A 16,420-nucleotide genomic window follows, 5' to 3' on the forward strand; every position below is an offset into this window, starting at 1 on the left:
ATCCATAATGAAAGGATATTAATACAGATGTCACATACATTTAGAACAATTAAAGGGCATAGTCTTTGTCTAGTATTTGACCCAGAACATGCCATAGCATAGGTATGAAGCATTAAAAATGTTTTTAGGTGGAGGTCTTAGGATCATTAGGGATTTCTGGTTAATCAGTTAATTGTAGCACTTGCTTACTGGATAGGCGATGATTGTTTTTGACCTTAGAGTGCTGAATGAGATGTTAGGATAGCAAATATGTTCTTGTTATGCCAATGAGTTCAGTGACTGCACTAATATGTCCAATACATTATCCTTTAATTAACAGAGAATGGCAAAACTGTTTGTTTATATGGCCAATTAACTGAATGATCCGCTTTCAGTGATGTACTATACACTCAGCTTAATCAAATAAAGGTTGGATTGATGGCCAACAGCTGTGAGGTTGGCATAATAAAATGCCCGTCTTGAAGAAACACCTGTTAAAAGGACACCTTAGTGATGCACTTGGGAATGTCAGAATCCTTTCTCTACAAAATAAGACATTTTGGATGATTTGGGGTCAACTATATTCCTGAAATATGTGTTTGCTTATTAGAATTATTTAAAGTTAAAGCCTTTAAAAAGTCCTTCCGACAATGAGAAAAATTACAGTTTGGCAAAGAACCTGAAATCTGCTGTGGAAGACATGTAAACTCAGTACTTTAGAGCATTTCCAAATGAGGAAATTCAGTCTGCATTTCTCCTCAGAGACCATGACTGCAATATCTGGCTATTACATTAGTAAAAGTTCTTATTCTATCCAAATATTGATCCCTCATTTGTCTTAATCATGGTTTCTAAACATCTCAGTCAGTAGACACTCTGCAAGAATGCTTAGCATCAATTCAGCTCACAACCTAAGGCTCTATATAATAATAAAAATGTGAGCCAAGGAAAGCTGAATCATTTACTTAGGAGATAAGAAATCCTTTAAAAAATGTTTTTATTGATTTCAGAGAAAGGAAAGGAGAGGGGAGAGAGATAAAAATGTCAATGATGAGAATCATTGATCGGCTGCCTCCCGCAGACCCCCTACTGGGGATTGAGCCCGCAACCCAGGCTTGTGCCCTGATCAGGAATCTAACCATGATCTCGTGGTTCATGGGTTGATGCTCAACCACTGAGCCACCGAAGTTGGGCAAAGATAAGAAATTGTTAGTACTTATCCAAACTGTTATCCACACAAAAGGATAATTGGAACATGTAGGTCTTAATAGAATAGCCTCTTATTTGAACTGCTGCAGATTCATACTTTTGTCGCATTTAACAGTATTTTCTGTGTTCTCAGGTTTCAGATTTGATTTCCAGTTCTTTCCATGTCTGCAATCTAATACATGGGTTGCTGGTTTGGAGGTCTAACGTCTCCAGGCTTCTGATTTCTTTGTCTCTAAGTGTCCTACTAAAGAAATTACCACTCGGAGTTGTCATATAATAAATATTTGGATGGAAAACACAGGTGACTTTCCCAATAAAGAAACTATGAGGAAATTCCAAAGAAATGAGAGCTCAGCTTACAGCATTATTATGTGTATCCGGTTCCCTGACTCAGGGTGGGAAGCAAGGGCTCCCTCGGATCCACAGAGGCAGCCGCCACACCTGATGGCAGGACAGCCGTCTTTCCCTTCTCCCCCCTCCTCGCTGCGCCCTCACGAAGTCACTCTGCAGGGACCCCGCACACCCCGGAGGGGACAGGGGTGAGGCATGCACCTAGCAGTGCTCAGTCGGCCCTGCAGCCCCTGCACGTTCCGGATCGGTGACGGGTTTCTAAGCAGCTGCCATCACGGCTTTGGAACCTGAATGCAACAGCAGCTGCCGGAGGCTGCGGGCGCGGGCGAGCTGTTGTGCGCGGTTCGCTGTGCGCATACCTTATTCGAAAAGGGAATAGCTGGGAGGTGCGGAGGGAGAACCCGGCTGGCTCATCTACAGCTTCAGAAGATGCATTTGCTTTTCCCCAAGGTGGAGAGGAGAATGGCACAGAATAAAAATGTTAAGAGTGGAACTCCTAAGGGCCAAGGTAAATGAGGTTTCTGAGTACGAAAGGCAGAGAAGAAATGGAGGTACCGGAGCGTGTTGGGCAATGCATCGCACGCCCGTGCACACAGGGGCCCAGCCGGGGCCCGCGCTGCAGAGAGAGGTGCGTGTTAGTAAGGCAGGAGGTTCTCAGGGCGATTGTTACCCTCTGGTTCTCTCCACGTGAACGGAATGTTCCCTCCCGTCGTGAAACAGACTCGGCTCCGGTCTGACAACAATTTTCCTCATTATTCGCGCGCCCGTGGAGAGATGCACTTCCAGGCGGCCCTTGTTCAGGAAGATCGCATAATAGGCCTGCAATGCACACGGTCGTCCAAGGTTAAAGAGGAATCCCACCCTTGACTTAGCGTTAGAGGTTCCCTGACAGGGTGGCAGATTCATCTGCTCCGAGATCTTATCCGAGAAGTGAAGACTCAATATTTTCTTAAGCAACAGTATTGAAAGCAGCTGGAAACAGCTTTTTAATCATTTACCATTTCTGCCCGCGAGGTGATGTGCAAAGGGGGTGTATGAATACCGAAATCTCTGCAAAGCAGATTTGCGATGCAGACCATGTCAGGTCTGCAGGCGGTGGGTCTCTAACTCACAGAACCCACCAGGAAACAAAGGGTGCCAACCAAACCCCCTCTCCCTTCTATTCACAGGTGGACAGCCGGCTCCTGGAAATCTGGTCTGACTCCCAACCTCATGGCATTTTGAGTGTTTAGACTTCAATTTGTTCCCTGAGCTGGTGAAATAGATTGCTATCACCAACATGTAACTTGTCTCCCTCATTTAAGAAGAAGGAAGACAATTTTTTCCATCCACAAACATGCCTGCTTTCTTCTTGCTGCCGTTACTATAGCAACCAGGATGGCTTAGAGATCAGATTAGGAACCCCAGGGAGCTTGAACGCAGCCCCGGTCCCCAAAGCTGAGGCCACGTGTGCTCCCTTTCTTGCGGAGCATGGGCACCTGCTGCACACTGATCACTCGGTCCTCCACGAGTCACCTGTGGCGGTGGAGACAGTGTGATCTCACATCGTGTCTCCACGGAGGGACCACGCTGTCTCTATGGCTGTGTGTCCAACACAAAATGGCCAGCGGATCGGATCAGCGCTCACCATCCATCAAAGGGCCATTGCAAACGACTCACTCAATTAGTCTCAGACTCCTTTAGCAGAACATAATCACAAACAACTCTATGGGTATCAAGACTGTTAACTTGGAAAAAATAAAGTATGTCCATGTAACCAGCATTGCTTCTACAACAGACAGGAATGTTTAACCTTGTTTCCTCTTTCAGATAGCATTTGCAATGAGCTTTTAACAGCTAAATATTCATTATCACTAAAATGTCGAATCATTAACATGTGACTTCTAATCCACTTTGTACTATAGTCATTAATATTGTCTCATTTAAATTGTTTTAATAACACCCTGTTCTGTTTTAAGAACTATCCTGAAAGCTGGTGATTCAAGTCCATTTATTTAGTCTTTGTTGAGGAGAAATGTGGAGCCAACAGTTGGTGCTTAAATATTTGACAAATGTCCTTCAGTGGAAGTCTATTTCAGAATGTTTTATCTGGTCCTCTTATTACAACTAGCTTATGATTTGGAGTAGTGAGAAAAGAATTTTACTTTTCAGGATTAAAAGATAAAGAATTTAGGAGTGCACTTACATTATTATGTATTTAGTTCTTATGTGCAGCTAGGAATGAGATAAAATAACACTTTTTTTCCTCCCTCTACTCTTCAAAAACTATTTTTATTATGACTATTTGATATATTTCTCACAATGCAAGGGACACACATCACAACTTAGAATTCAACGAATACCTGAAAATCCACCACTTAGGCTGAAAAGCAATACTTTTGCCTCTCCTCTGAGATTCTTTCCAATCCCATTTCCCAGCTTCCCTGACGGAGAGGTAACCCCTAACATGAATTTTATCCCCTTGCTTTTTAAAAACCGTTATTTTTATCGTTTGGCTTAAACAATAGAAATGTATTTTCTCAAGGTTCTAGAGGCTGTAGTTTGAGGTCAGGCACCACACGGTGATGTTGTGGTGAGAACCCAATTCCTGGCTCACGAACAGCCACCTGTCATTGTGTTCTCACAGGCCTTTCCTCGGGCCTGTGCTTAGAGACCGCTCTCTCTTCCTCTTCTTTGTTTTTAATTGAGGAGTCACTGACATACAACATTATGCTACTTTCAGGTATACAACATAATGACGATATTTGTACACACTGTACTTGAAATGATCACCGCAATAGGTACAGTTAACATCCATCGTCATATAGAGGTATAGAATTTTTGTGTGTGATGAGAACTATTTTTTAAAATATATTTTTATTGATTTGAGAAAGTAAGGGAGAGGAAGAGATAAAAACATCCATGATGAGAGAGAATCATTGATCGGCTGCTTCCTGCACACCCCCTCCTGGGGGTCGAGCCCAAAACTCCAGCATGTGCCCTTGACTGGAATCCAACCCGGGACCCTTTAGTCCACAGGCTGATGCTCTATCCACTGAGCCAAACCAGCTAGGGCTGATGAGAACTTTTAAGATTCACTTTCTTAGCAACTTTCAAATATGTGATACAGTACTACTAACTATAGTCACCATGCTGTATATTATATCCACATGGCTTATTGGTTTTAAAACTGGAAGTAGGTACCTTTGGACCCCCTTCACTTCTTTTGCCTCCCCTGCACACCCTGCCTCTGGCAACCACCTATCTGTTCTCTGTATCTATGAGCTCATTGTTTTGTTTTGTTTAGATTTAGCATATGTGTGAGATCATACAGTATTTGTCTTTCTGTCTGAATTATTTCACTTAGCATACCCTCAAGGTCCATCCATGGTGTTGGAAATGACAAAATTTCATATGTATATGCACACACACACACATATGAGAAAATATATATGGGAAATATATATTATAGGAATCTATACTAATAAAAGGGTAATATGCTAATTAGACCGGGAGACCTTCTGGGAGACCTTCCAGACATCCTTCCGGACAAAGCCATGGTGGCGGGGCCAAGATAGAGGCAGTTAGGGGTGAGCAGGCTGGCGGGGGGTGGGGGGTGACAGTTTGGGGCGAGCAGGCCGGCAGGGGGGGCAGTTGTGAGTAATCAGGCTGGCAGGGGGGCAGTTGGTGGTGAGCAGGCCGGCAGGGGGGATCATTTGGGGGTGAGCAGGTTGGTGGGGGAGGCAGTGGGGGTAAGCAGGCTGGCAGGGGTGGGGTGTTGGGGGCAAGCATGCCGGCAGGGGGGGCAGTTGGGGGCGAGCAGGCTGGTGGGGGGGGCAGTTGGGGGCAATCAGACTGGCAGGGGGGGCAGTTGGGAGAGAGCAGGCCATCAGACAGAGTGGTTAGGGCCGATTAGGCAGGCAGGCAGATGAGCAGTTAGGAGCCAGCGGTCCTGGATTTTGAGAGGGATGTCCCAGATTGGAGAGGGTGCAGGCTGGGCTGAGGGACACCCCCCCCCCTTGCCACTAGTATATATATAATAGGAATATATATAATAAGAATATGTACATATATAAAGTAGGAATATCCTATATATAGGAGTATCTATATCTATTTAACTATATATATGCCATAACTTCTTTATCTATTCATCTATGGATGAATACTTAGCTTGCTTTTATATCTTGGCTATCCTATCTAATAAAAGGGTAATATGCAAATTGACCCTAATGGTGGAACAACCTGGAATGACGGGTTGCTATGACATACACTGACCACTAGGGGGCACACGCTCAATGCAGGAGCTGCCCCCTGGTGGTCAGGGGGCTTCCACACGGGGAGGGTTGCTCAGCCAGAAGCCAGGCTCATGGCTTGCCAGCGCAGTGGTGGTGGCAGGAGCCTCTCCCGCCTCCACGACAGCGCTAAGGATGTCCGACTGTGGCTTAGGCCCACTCCCCTAAGCTGTCAGTTGGACATCCCCAGAGGGCTCCCAGGCTGCCAGAGGGATGTCTGACTGCCAGCTTAGGCCCAATCCCCCGGGGAGCAGACCTAAGCTGGCAGGTGGACATCCCCCAAGGGGTCCCGGACTGTGAGAGTGTGCAAGCTGGGCTGAGGGACCCCTCTGAGTGCACAAATTTTCATGCACCGGGCCTCTAGTTATAAATAATGCTGCAATGAACATGGGGGTGCATATATTTTTCAAGTTGGTGTTTTTCTTTCTTTTGTTTAAATACCCATAAGTGGATTGCTGGATCATATGTTAGTTCTATTTTTCATTTTTTTAGGAGCCTCCATACTGTTTTCTGTAGTGGCTGCACCAATTTACATTCTCACCAACAGTACATAAAAGTTTCCTTTTCTCTACATCCTAGCCAACTCTTGTTACCATGGATTTTATTCCCTTGCTTTTCAAAAATTATTTTTGAAAATTCACATGTATATCTATAAACAATATGTTGGTTAATATTACCAACCTATTAGAAATCTATAAAAATGATGTTATACAGTATATAGTGCATTTTAAAAAATTCTATTTAGTTTCTAAGATTCATCCACGTTGTTATGTTAGTTATAATTTATTCCTTTTTTTCTACTAATTACTATCCCATTATACAAAAATGCCAGAGTTGATCTGTTCTCCGGCTGGGTTGTTTCTAGTTTTTGTGCTATTATTAAAAATGCTCTACGAACATTCTTGTTCACATCTCACCGTGCAAATGTGCAAGAATGTGGGGCTAGACCTAGGAGTGAAATTGCTGGCTTATAGAGAGTGCACATGTTCAACTTTACAAGGTCATGCCACATGGTTTTCCAAAGTGGCTGTAACAACCTACTCTTTCCACCAGTAGTGATTAAGGATTCCCTTTGATCCATATCTAGCTAATACTTGGCATTATCATATTTCTAAGTGTTTTACCAATCTAGTGGGTATAAAGTCCAGTGTGGTCTGAAATTGCATTTCCCCCATTACAACTGAGGTTGAACTTTTATAAAATAGGTTTTGGGTTATTCACATTTCCTCTTCTGTGAAATGGCTGTTCAAAAGCAGGTTAGGCTCCAATGGACTGCATCGTGTTGGCTAATGAAACTGGGAAACTAATCCTAGAAGAAATTTAAATTTAAGGAACCCTAGATGGGTAGCTACAGATCTGATAAGGACCTGGTCTTAGAGACAAGAGAAAATTTAATATCATCTGAATATATTTTAAGCTTTTCCTCTTTATGTATGCATATGATAAACCCGTGTGAAACACAGGTGCAAATATAAGTATGACTACACCTGGAATTGACCTGTAGGAAAATAATAGCAGAAATAATTGTCCTAAGAAGATGATAGTGGAAATAATGCAAATCTAAAAATATAAGTGTAATTTATAAACCCCAAATGCCTCACTAAACTCTTTATAAAACAATTGTTTTATACAAGCATTAGGGAAAATGAATTATTAACTAGGTGTGAGGATACCTGTCCAGTCTGCCTTCGTTTTCTCCGAAATGCCCCTCCACTTCCCAGGAGAATGATCCCAGACTCATTCTTAGTGCTGAAGGACAGGTTGATTTCAGTTCCCACATTGATGTGCACAGGGGCCAGCTCCACAAAACCAGGCTTGGGGAAGCTAACCGTGTGAACATTCTGTGTGTGAAAGGAAAGAAAATTTAAATTAATTTATCTGTTTCACGCACTCTCCTCAGTACATACAATGTTATGAAATACATGGTCGTTTTAGAAAGCATGAAGATCCATAGTCACATAGAGAGCTTAAGAGCAACTGAAGAAATCCCATATCATGCACTAACTTAAAAATTCTGAGCAGTTTGGGTTAAAATAAAAATTCTGGCCTGTTTTTATTCTAGAAATTTTGATATGAAATAGAAAAGATTATTCTCATTATTAAATATGCTTTTATTGATTTCAGAGAGGAAGGGAGATGGAGAGAGAGATAGAAACATCATTGATGAGAGACAATCATTGATCAGCTGCCTCTGGCACGCCCCCCAACGGGGATCGAGCCGAGCCTGCAACCCAGGCATGTGCCCTGACCAGGAGTCAAGCCAGCAACCTCTTGGTGCATGGGACAACACCCAACCAATTGAGCCACACTGGCCAGGGCTAATCATCATTTTTAATGGCAGGAGGAATTCCCTTTATGAATATGTTAGGACTTATTTAAGCAAGCCCAGGTATTTGGGCATTTAGAGTGCTTCAAATGCTCATTTAGAAAGTCCTGTATTTTGCTGGAGTAAAAGCAAGGAATCCTTTAAGGCAGAGTATTTATCCCCACAGCGTTTCAGTTCCAGTTAAGCGACACAGGTATTGTAAAATATATAAACTATTTTCTATTCCAATTTTCAAAACATAGAGTTTTGGATAGTTCAGCTGAAACTACTGTGCAGACTTTTCAATATTTATCTACATCCAATTTCTACCTCATATTTTAGTTGCAAAATAATTCCCGGTTACTGAAAAGTGCCTTTACAGAATCATCATTTCCACACATATAAGCCATTCATTTTCTTGACAGTTTTCCATCCTCATGTATATATCTTCTGCATGTGAATGAGACTTAGGCTTTGGAAGATTAAAACTCTCAGAAAAACTTTAAGAGGCCAGTATGGATTCTTAGAAATTCAATCCTGTATGCATCTTCTTCTTCCTTATTCCCAAGCTTCTCAGGACGGATGTCGACGGCTAATTGCAAATTGGAGCCTATAGCTATGCACAATGAAGACCCTGAACATTCTGTTCCAGTCTTTAAACCGTATGGCTCTGTGATGCATTCATTTTTCTTCTCTCTTTCCCTGTTCTCTCTTCATTTCCCGCCATAATGCTTTAAAATAACTTTAATTGGAGGAAGCAGCTTGAATGAATAATGTGTCATATCAGGGTAATTAAAAATTTATAAGAATGATACATTTAACTGTTTTGGCAAACAAGCTCATCACTTTTAGAATTCCTATAAAATTCGTACTAATATTTGCTAATGACTGTTGGCCTCTTGCTTGTAGATATTTTAAGAGAGCTGAGCTGGGACCTGTGTTTCTCTCTCCTATGGGTTAGCACCTATTGAAAGTCAGGGCAGAATGGTCAAGTGGAATCAAGGGGCTGCTGGTCTGCTTTGGCAACAAAGACAAGACACTGAAGGTGGCTGATAACAAAGGACTTTGCAGTCATGTCAAAGATAAAGACTTTGTAGGTGCTTCCCAGTCTGTGCCATTTTCAAAGAAAAGGAGGTTTGACTTCCAAGCTGCAGACAAGATGCTATGCACTAATGACGATGGCATAAATTATTACTAGCTTTTTGTGTAAGCTCCTAACACACTCCAGACAAGCTGTATTCAACACATAAAGATAAAATAAATCTAAAATAGATGACAAAAATGAGAAAAAAGGGGAAAGTAGCATTGGAAATGAAGAAAGAACCAGAAAAGAGATTAATGCTATAAGTACATTATCTGAAGTATAGGCATGTGGGAAATTGGCTCACAATTTAGGGACTGCATAATACCATCTCCTAAACCCAGTTGATTACAGTTATTTATAGAAGTGCTTCAATCTTGCTTTATCATCTACACATAGACAAGACGAGGGTCAGTAGGAATTTAAAACATATTAACAAGGGGTTGGTCCCTATAAAGAGCACCCAAACTAAGTAAGTGAAATCTGATATGAATGTACTTAGGAAGCCAATAAAAACCAACCAACCTCCAGCAAACATCCTTTGGTAACACCAACATAATCAGGGCTGCTGAGGATATTATATGGAGTTCTTGAAATCTCAATATCTTTGAGGCAGCCAGAGTATTTCTTCAAATTTACTTCTGGCCTGTTGAAAAGTTACATGGAAAACAAAGGCAGCATTATTAGGGCGAGGGCAGTGTAGCATCTGTGAGTACAGGACACAAGCCAGTAGAGCAAACTGATGCACAGGCAGGCGCTTGTCTGTCAAACTGTGCACACACGCACACGTGTGCCCAGCAAACCACGCTTCCACCTTCTACTGGTTGGAGTAAGTGGATGTTAACGCCATCCTGAGAAGCAATCTTTCTGTAATCAGTCTTCCTCTCCTTTTGAAAAATAATCTTACCCACGGCATTTAAATAGCACAAGGTACAGGAATGAACTGACTTCTTATGTTTTTCTTATGCATAATGAACTGTATTTCTTTCTTCACCAAAGAGAAGACAGTTGTGTAGGTGGCATAATCAAACCACATAACCAAAAAAAGCTAAATAAGATATTGCTCAAAATTTAGAAAGAAAAATCTGGAAACATTTATTTCAAAAATAAAACATTTCTCTCATTGATACATTTTTTTTTTTTTTTTGGTGGTGGGGGTGAACCTAAAGAGTAAGAAAATATTATATTTGTCTTGAACGCTTTTTAGCTAAAAGTGTAAGAAACATTCTTTGGATCACATAGTCTTAAAAAAAGATACTTAAAAGTTGGATTTGCAGATTGACCCCAAAGTTCTATTCTATATTGAAGCAATTAACAAAACAAAGCAACCGAAGGCACAAAGCCTTCTATAATTTTTTCCAATGAAGTTGAAAATGGGTTCTATACCCAGATGACACCTGGATGTTTACCTTTAGCTTACCACTTTTTAAAAATAGGGACAAACATACGCTAGCACACAGTAAGTGCTCAATACAGTTAGTGGTATGTCAAAAGCAATGCGACTTCTTGACTTAGCCTACAGCCGTGCTGGCCAGTAGGACTTCCTGTGATGCTGGAAGCGCTCTGTTCTGCATTGGTCAGTCAGTTACCAGCCACCTGTCGCGATCAGCACTTGAAATATAGCTTATGTGAATGAGACACTGAATATCATTATTTAATTCTACTTAATTTACAGTTCAATAGCTACTGTGGTGAGTGGCCACCATATTGCATGGTGCAGGTCTATAGTAATAGAAAGAAAAAAAAAGAATACGTTTTTGTATCTGTAAAAGCATCCAATCAACACTAAAATATTATACTGATTAGGATAATAATGAATTCTCCACACAAGGTCCTATGATTCCCCCCCTTTTTTTTGGTCTTTATAAAAAACAAATGGGCACGAAGAAAAACAGGCGGAGAAGCAAATCAGACCCTGGCAGTGTAGATCAGGTGATATATGTCATGCCAGGTATTTGTTCTGGTTTCTCTCTCTCTCTCTCTCTCTCTCTCTCTCTCTCTCTGGAACTGCTTTATTTCTTTTGATCATTTCCCCTTGTTCTAAGGTTTTCCCCTCTGTTCAGTTAGTTGGTTATTATGTGGAACATGGCCAACCGGAGGGTGAGGACCTTGCTTATATTCTTACTGTATAAAGGGAGGAAATGGGTGAGTTTCGTTTGCAATGTTCATTTGTTTCCTTATTTTCCCTTTAGAGGGAGACTGATTATCACCGGTTTTCAGAGGTCTTATCAATAAAGAAAATCACTCCTACAAGGTATGGAGTTCATTGTTTCGTGGAAATACAAAGAACCATTTCAAAATGCACTGATTTAGCAAGCTCAATATCATGAAAATCTCAGGGGATAAACCATCACATATGTTGATCAGACTTCTAATGGTAACCACAGGCCTCTGTTTCGTCTGTTTGCCTCAAAGGCAAAATTACAAAGCTACATGGTGTCATTCCGGAGTTTTATTAGCGTGCATTTCCACTGAACACCAGCCTTTGCGGGTTAGCCATCTCAGCAAACAGCTCCACTGGTCTCATTCCTGCATCTTCATAAAACAACTTGGATTGTTTATTTTTACACTTTCCTTTCTTAGATTTTGCCTTAAACATTCCTTGGATCAGTTCAGCTTCATTATCTTTTCAAAAGGCGGCACTGTTCGGCTCTGAAATGCCAAATTTTGAGTTCTAGCCAGCATGAGCCAGCCTTCCTCTCTCCGGGGTGTGGGGTGTGACTGGCCACTGACAGGGGCCTGCTGCTAACAGCGTTCATGCTACCGCCTCTCTGCAAACAGGAATTCAAATGCTCCTGAGAAGCTAAGGGGACTGCTCACAAACTTCCTCACCATTAATGCTAACACTTGTAGTAAACACTATTTCCAGACATTCCTTTTTATCCCGCTCCAGAACTAATTCTAAGTAAACATGGCAATAAATAAGCAGCTTTGCCAAGAGGTGCAAGGGCCGTGTAAACGTTTGCATATTTGCAGGCTGGCAAAAAGCAACAAGGCAGTGCTAAGCATGTGGGAGCACGGGCTGATTGTCCAGCAGACAGCGTGGTACTGGAGAGAGTAGAGTCCGGGGTCAACACAAGAGACTGCTTGGATCTCTTCCCCAGAACTAGATAGTACCCATAAACCTGACCAGCTAGCTGCCCTTCGCGCGTGTGCTGCTGACTGTGGGCACCAGGGGGCGCTGTGCGCCGGCGGTTGAACAAATAAGCAGAGCAAATCCCATCATCTTGGCTGGTGAAAACAAGTCCAGTTGTGGCACAGTTGATGGTGGGTAAGCAGCAGCGTCTTCGTGAGCAAAGAGCAGCATGAGAACTATCTCAGAATGCACTACTTGCTCATGAAATATACCATGAATAAAGCTGCATTGCTGTCGCTCTGCTTCGGCACTGCTGCTTTATCTAAGAAGCCACATTTACCCAACCCATGCACTTGAAGTCATGCATAAATGTAAAGTTTACCTTGCTTTCATACTAGGTCAAAGGAAAGAGAAGAAAAAGAACACAATTTACTTATAATTGCATTTTCATTTAGTAAAATAAACTTCAATCATAAATCTTTCTTAAAAGCATCTCACAGGGATCTTCAAAGGAAAGGAATTTAAAAACTATCAGAACAGAAAACAGACTTATGCCCTTGACCAGAGTGTAATTAGAATCCAAAGATGACCATTTCCCATACTATTCTCTTAGAAAATTTATATTTTAAAATATGAATTTTTAAAGTACGCAATTTTATGAGTAGAAAAATGCACAAATGTTGCTATGCTATCGGGGATGCTCAACAAACAACTTGTTGAATGACTAATAACTATGACACTACTCAAATACATTTTCTCTGCAAGGATTTTTCTGACTAGACACAAAAACCTTATAATGTAGATGTCTGAGGAACCAGTTTATTTGCACCACAAAGCTTATCAAGTTATACCGTTGAAAGACTGGTAATTACACAGTTGCCTGGTCTGTGAGTTTAGATACAGGGAAAAGCGTAAGCCTTGGTCTGCATGCTAGCTATCATAAAATGAGACTGAAGTTCCATTGCCCATTTGTACTATATGTAAATAATTGACCACCATACATTTCAGTTATTCTTAGATCTTTCCAACTGTAACATGTCTTTGTAGAAAAGTAAAACCTAAACAGGACTGTTTAACCATTAAAAATGAGCTAAACAAAGCAATACAACAATTAGAAACATGCTAGTCTGTATTGGTAGTGAACTCTTAATCTTTAACCACACCAATTCATCCCATTTTCTTTCTTTTCTTTTAAAAAAATAAATAATTCTTTATTGTTGAAAGTATTACATATGTTCCCCTTTTCCCACATTGACCCCCTCCAGCCTGCCACCCCCCACCGCCTCAGGCCTTCAGCACCCTATTGTCTGTGTCCATGAGTTACACATATAAGGTCTTTTGTTGATTAATTCATCCCATTTTAATTAAATTCATTTAACATTTATTAAGCACCAATTACTCCATAATATTTATTTCTTATAAGATGTTTTTATAACAAGCAGTAAATTAAATACCACATGAAATATTTTCTAACTTTTTTAGTTACTTGTATTTATTTTTTGAACTTAATAAATTATGAGATCATTATATCTTCCCATCTTGCAATCTAAAAATCATGTGATATTTAAAAAAAAAGTTGGGCATGGGCATGAGAATAACTAATATAGCTTTAGCATTAGGCACATGGGAAAGCTCCCATACCCATTATCATGCTAATGCTTAGCAATAAGATAGGTGACACTCCCAACATCCTGGAACAGAGTAATTTTCAGAACACTAAGCAATGTCAGTGTGCCATTATCTCCAGGGAATGTGCAAGGAGAACAACAATCACAAGATCTACATTCAACTGTAATTTCCACCTTTAATTACTTCTATAATTCTTTTCATAGGAAAACAGTGATTCCCATCCATCTCTTTAACTAAGATATCAAATTAATCCTTTGGTTTCTAAATCTTGGTGTTGTTCTAACATGCAACATGATTAGGCCTTTCTGCAGCTAAGGTTCTATGACATTCTGTTGTAATTAAACTTCAGAACTTGAGTGAGCATGGTGGCTACTTAATTAAAACGTAATCCTTAGATACACTAAATTACCTCAAGTTTCTCAATGTTGGCAGACCGCCAAAATAGATTTTGTCATCGGCTTTCAAATCAAGACCAAAGTTGTTTCCAGAAGATGAAGTTGCTATGTTCTCCTCCTGGTTAGTATCTATATCTATAATTGATATGTTGGCTGTAAAAGAGAGAAAAGTTTAACATTTTAGTTGAGCCTTACCAACCACATATTTATATATCATCACTGTTACTTCAAGATAGATTTACTTTGATTCTCAGATTAACATTGACTTTCTCAAACATTTGTACTCTATACAACTATTGAATAATTGCAGAAACAAAAACATCAATAAAATACATTATTAAGCTATTCACAGAGTGTGAAAATGATATCCTGAGCACAAATGAAGGCAAACCAATCAATATAAAAGACAGAAGTTTAGATAAATGATCATCACATAAACATCTGACATAGTTTTCTGTAATATAGATAAATAGAAAATAAACTGAGATAATTAACTAATAATAGGTAAACATCTAATTAGGAGTTAGATAATTAATACACTGAACCTATGGCTCCTTCTATATGTTTCAGTATCCACACAAGTCCCGGAGCTTCAGTTCATCCCCAAAATCATGTGGATGGGATGGTTGTGTACGAAAGTAGAGAGATGGGAACATTGGTTTTTCAAGATGATGGGGTCCACATTTGGTCCACATTTATTGCAAATTACATTTTAGATGAAGGATGCTGAGTGTTGTGAGAGGGGTACGGTCTTCAGGCCTTATTGCTTTTCTCTCAGGCCTTAAAAGTATTTCGAATATGATGAGCATAAGAACTCAGAAAGGAAAAAAGAGAGGCTCTTTGTTCAGCAAGTGGATGGGAACTTGTTCTCTCTTTGATTTTCTCCCTTTAGTCTGAAGAGTCAAGCAAGGCTCTTTCCGGATGATGTGGTTTCTCACAATAATATTTGCTCAGGCCCAGGCTTTGCTTCACAGTCTGTATTTTGGCTCCTCGATGCATACTGAGACATTAGTTCACTAACATGACAGGTTTGGCCTCCAAGTTTGTGCTGGATATACGATCTGAATTAGCAAAGGTCTGAAAATGGCTATTTGAACAAAATCGATTATAACGACATTTCTAAACATTTGTTCTTTGGAAAGCTAGTTTCTTGAATGTCCCTGGTTCAAATAAATGTGATAAACACTGGATTAGGAAAAATTAAACATATATCTTGGTTTTATGTCTGCCCAGTTCTTTCAACATGCTGATAAGCAAGGTAATGCTCCAACAGGGACACAGAGCAGGAAGTATTTTCTACATTTATTTGACCAGGGAACATTATTATTTTCCCTCAACCCCTCATCCTTTAGAATAGTGTTCTTTGGGAAACAAAATATCAACCTCCAAATTCCATTGTAATCTGTTGTTCTTCCATTCCAAAAAGGAATATCTTCAATAAAACCAAACATAATTGCCTTTCAAAATGGCCGAAATAAAATACCCAAACGTAGTAAGAACTCAAATTCTCAAAGCAGAGTTTTGTAAAAACATACAAACAACAACAACAAACCCTAAAAAATAACTGTCTTGTTAAAAATATTTAGCAAATTAAGGTTTTAAAATTTAACTATTTTTATACACGTATTCATTTCATACACACATCTATTTTTGACCTGATTGGTGGCTAAAATAAAAAAAAAATTAAAAAATGTTTTCAAGACTTTTCCTTACATATTCCTTTTTATTCAGCTCTGCAAAGATGTTTTTCTATGAGGCTGTTGACTGGAACATAAAAATAGCCTCTTTCTACAGACCTGGCACATATTCTAATAGTGTCTGTGAAAATGAGATTCTGCCTCTATCTCAGGCAAGCAAGTGACTGGAGGTAGTTTTCCTCCTTATCCCTGAGTGAATATATACATTTTTAGAAGACATTCTAAGAAAAACTGATTAAGGAGCAGAAATACAATTGAATTGAAACTCACTGGCCCAAGCGTTAACTCCGGTGGAGAGACATAGGACGGCATATTTCTACTGATTTAAAGGCAGGGCTTTCCCCTATCCTCCATGAGTGATAGCAATGAAATGGTTACTGCAACGAAATGCTGCCCTATTTCTTTCCCGTACAGGATAGCTATTAAC

The 16,420-nt window shown here is 40.2% G+C and overlaps 1 protein-coding gene across 1 annotated transcript in view; it reads right to left on the reverse strand.

Moving 5' to 3' along the window:
- The window catches only part of LAMA2 (laminin subunit alpha 2), a 489,326-nt gene that overhangs the window by 26,221 nt on the left and 446,685 nt on the right, over positions 1 to 16,420 (reverse strand). The window contains exons 52-55 of the mRNA XM_054722564.1: positions 14,311 to 14,449; positions 9,722 to 9,842; positions 7,484 to 7,651; positions 2,210 to 2,358 (exon numbers count right to left, since the gene is read on the reverse strand). Of these exons, the coding sequence (XP_054578539.1) occupies positions 2,210 to 2,358; positions 7,484 to 7,651; positions 9,722 to 9,842; positions 14,311 to 14,449 (577 nt within the window). The remainder of the gene's footprint in view (positions 1 to 2,209; positions 2,359 to 7,483; positions 7,652 to 9,721; positions 9,843 to 14,310; positions 14,450 to 16,420) is intronic.

The sequence above is a fragment of the Eptesicus fuscus genome, chromosome 10 (genome assembly GCF_027574615.1).
Source record: "Eptesicus fuscus isolate TK198812 chromosome 10, DD_ASM_mEF_20220401, whole genome shotgun sequence".
NCBI lineage: Eukaryota > Metazoa > Chordata > Mammalia > Chiroptera > Vespertilionidae > Eptesicus > Eptesicus fuscus.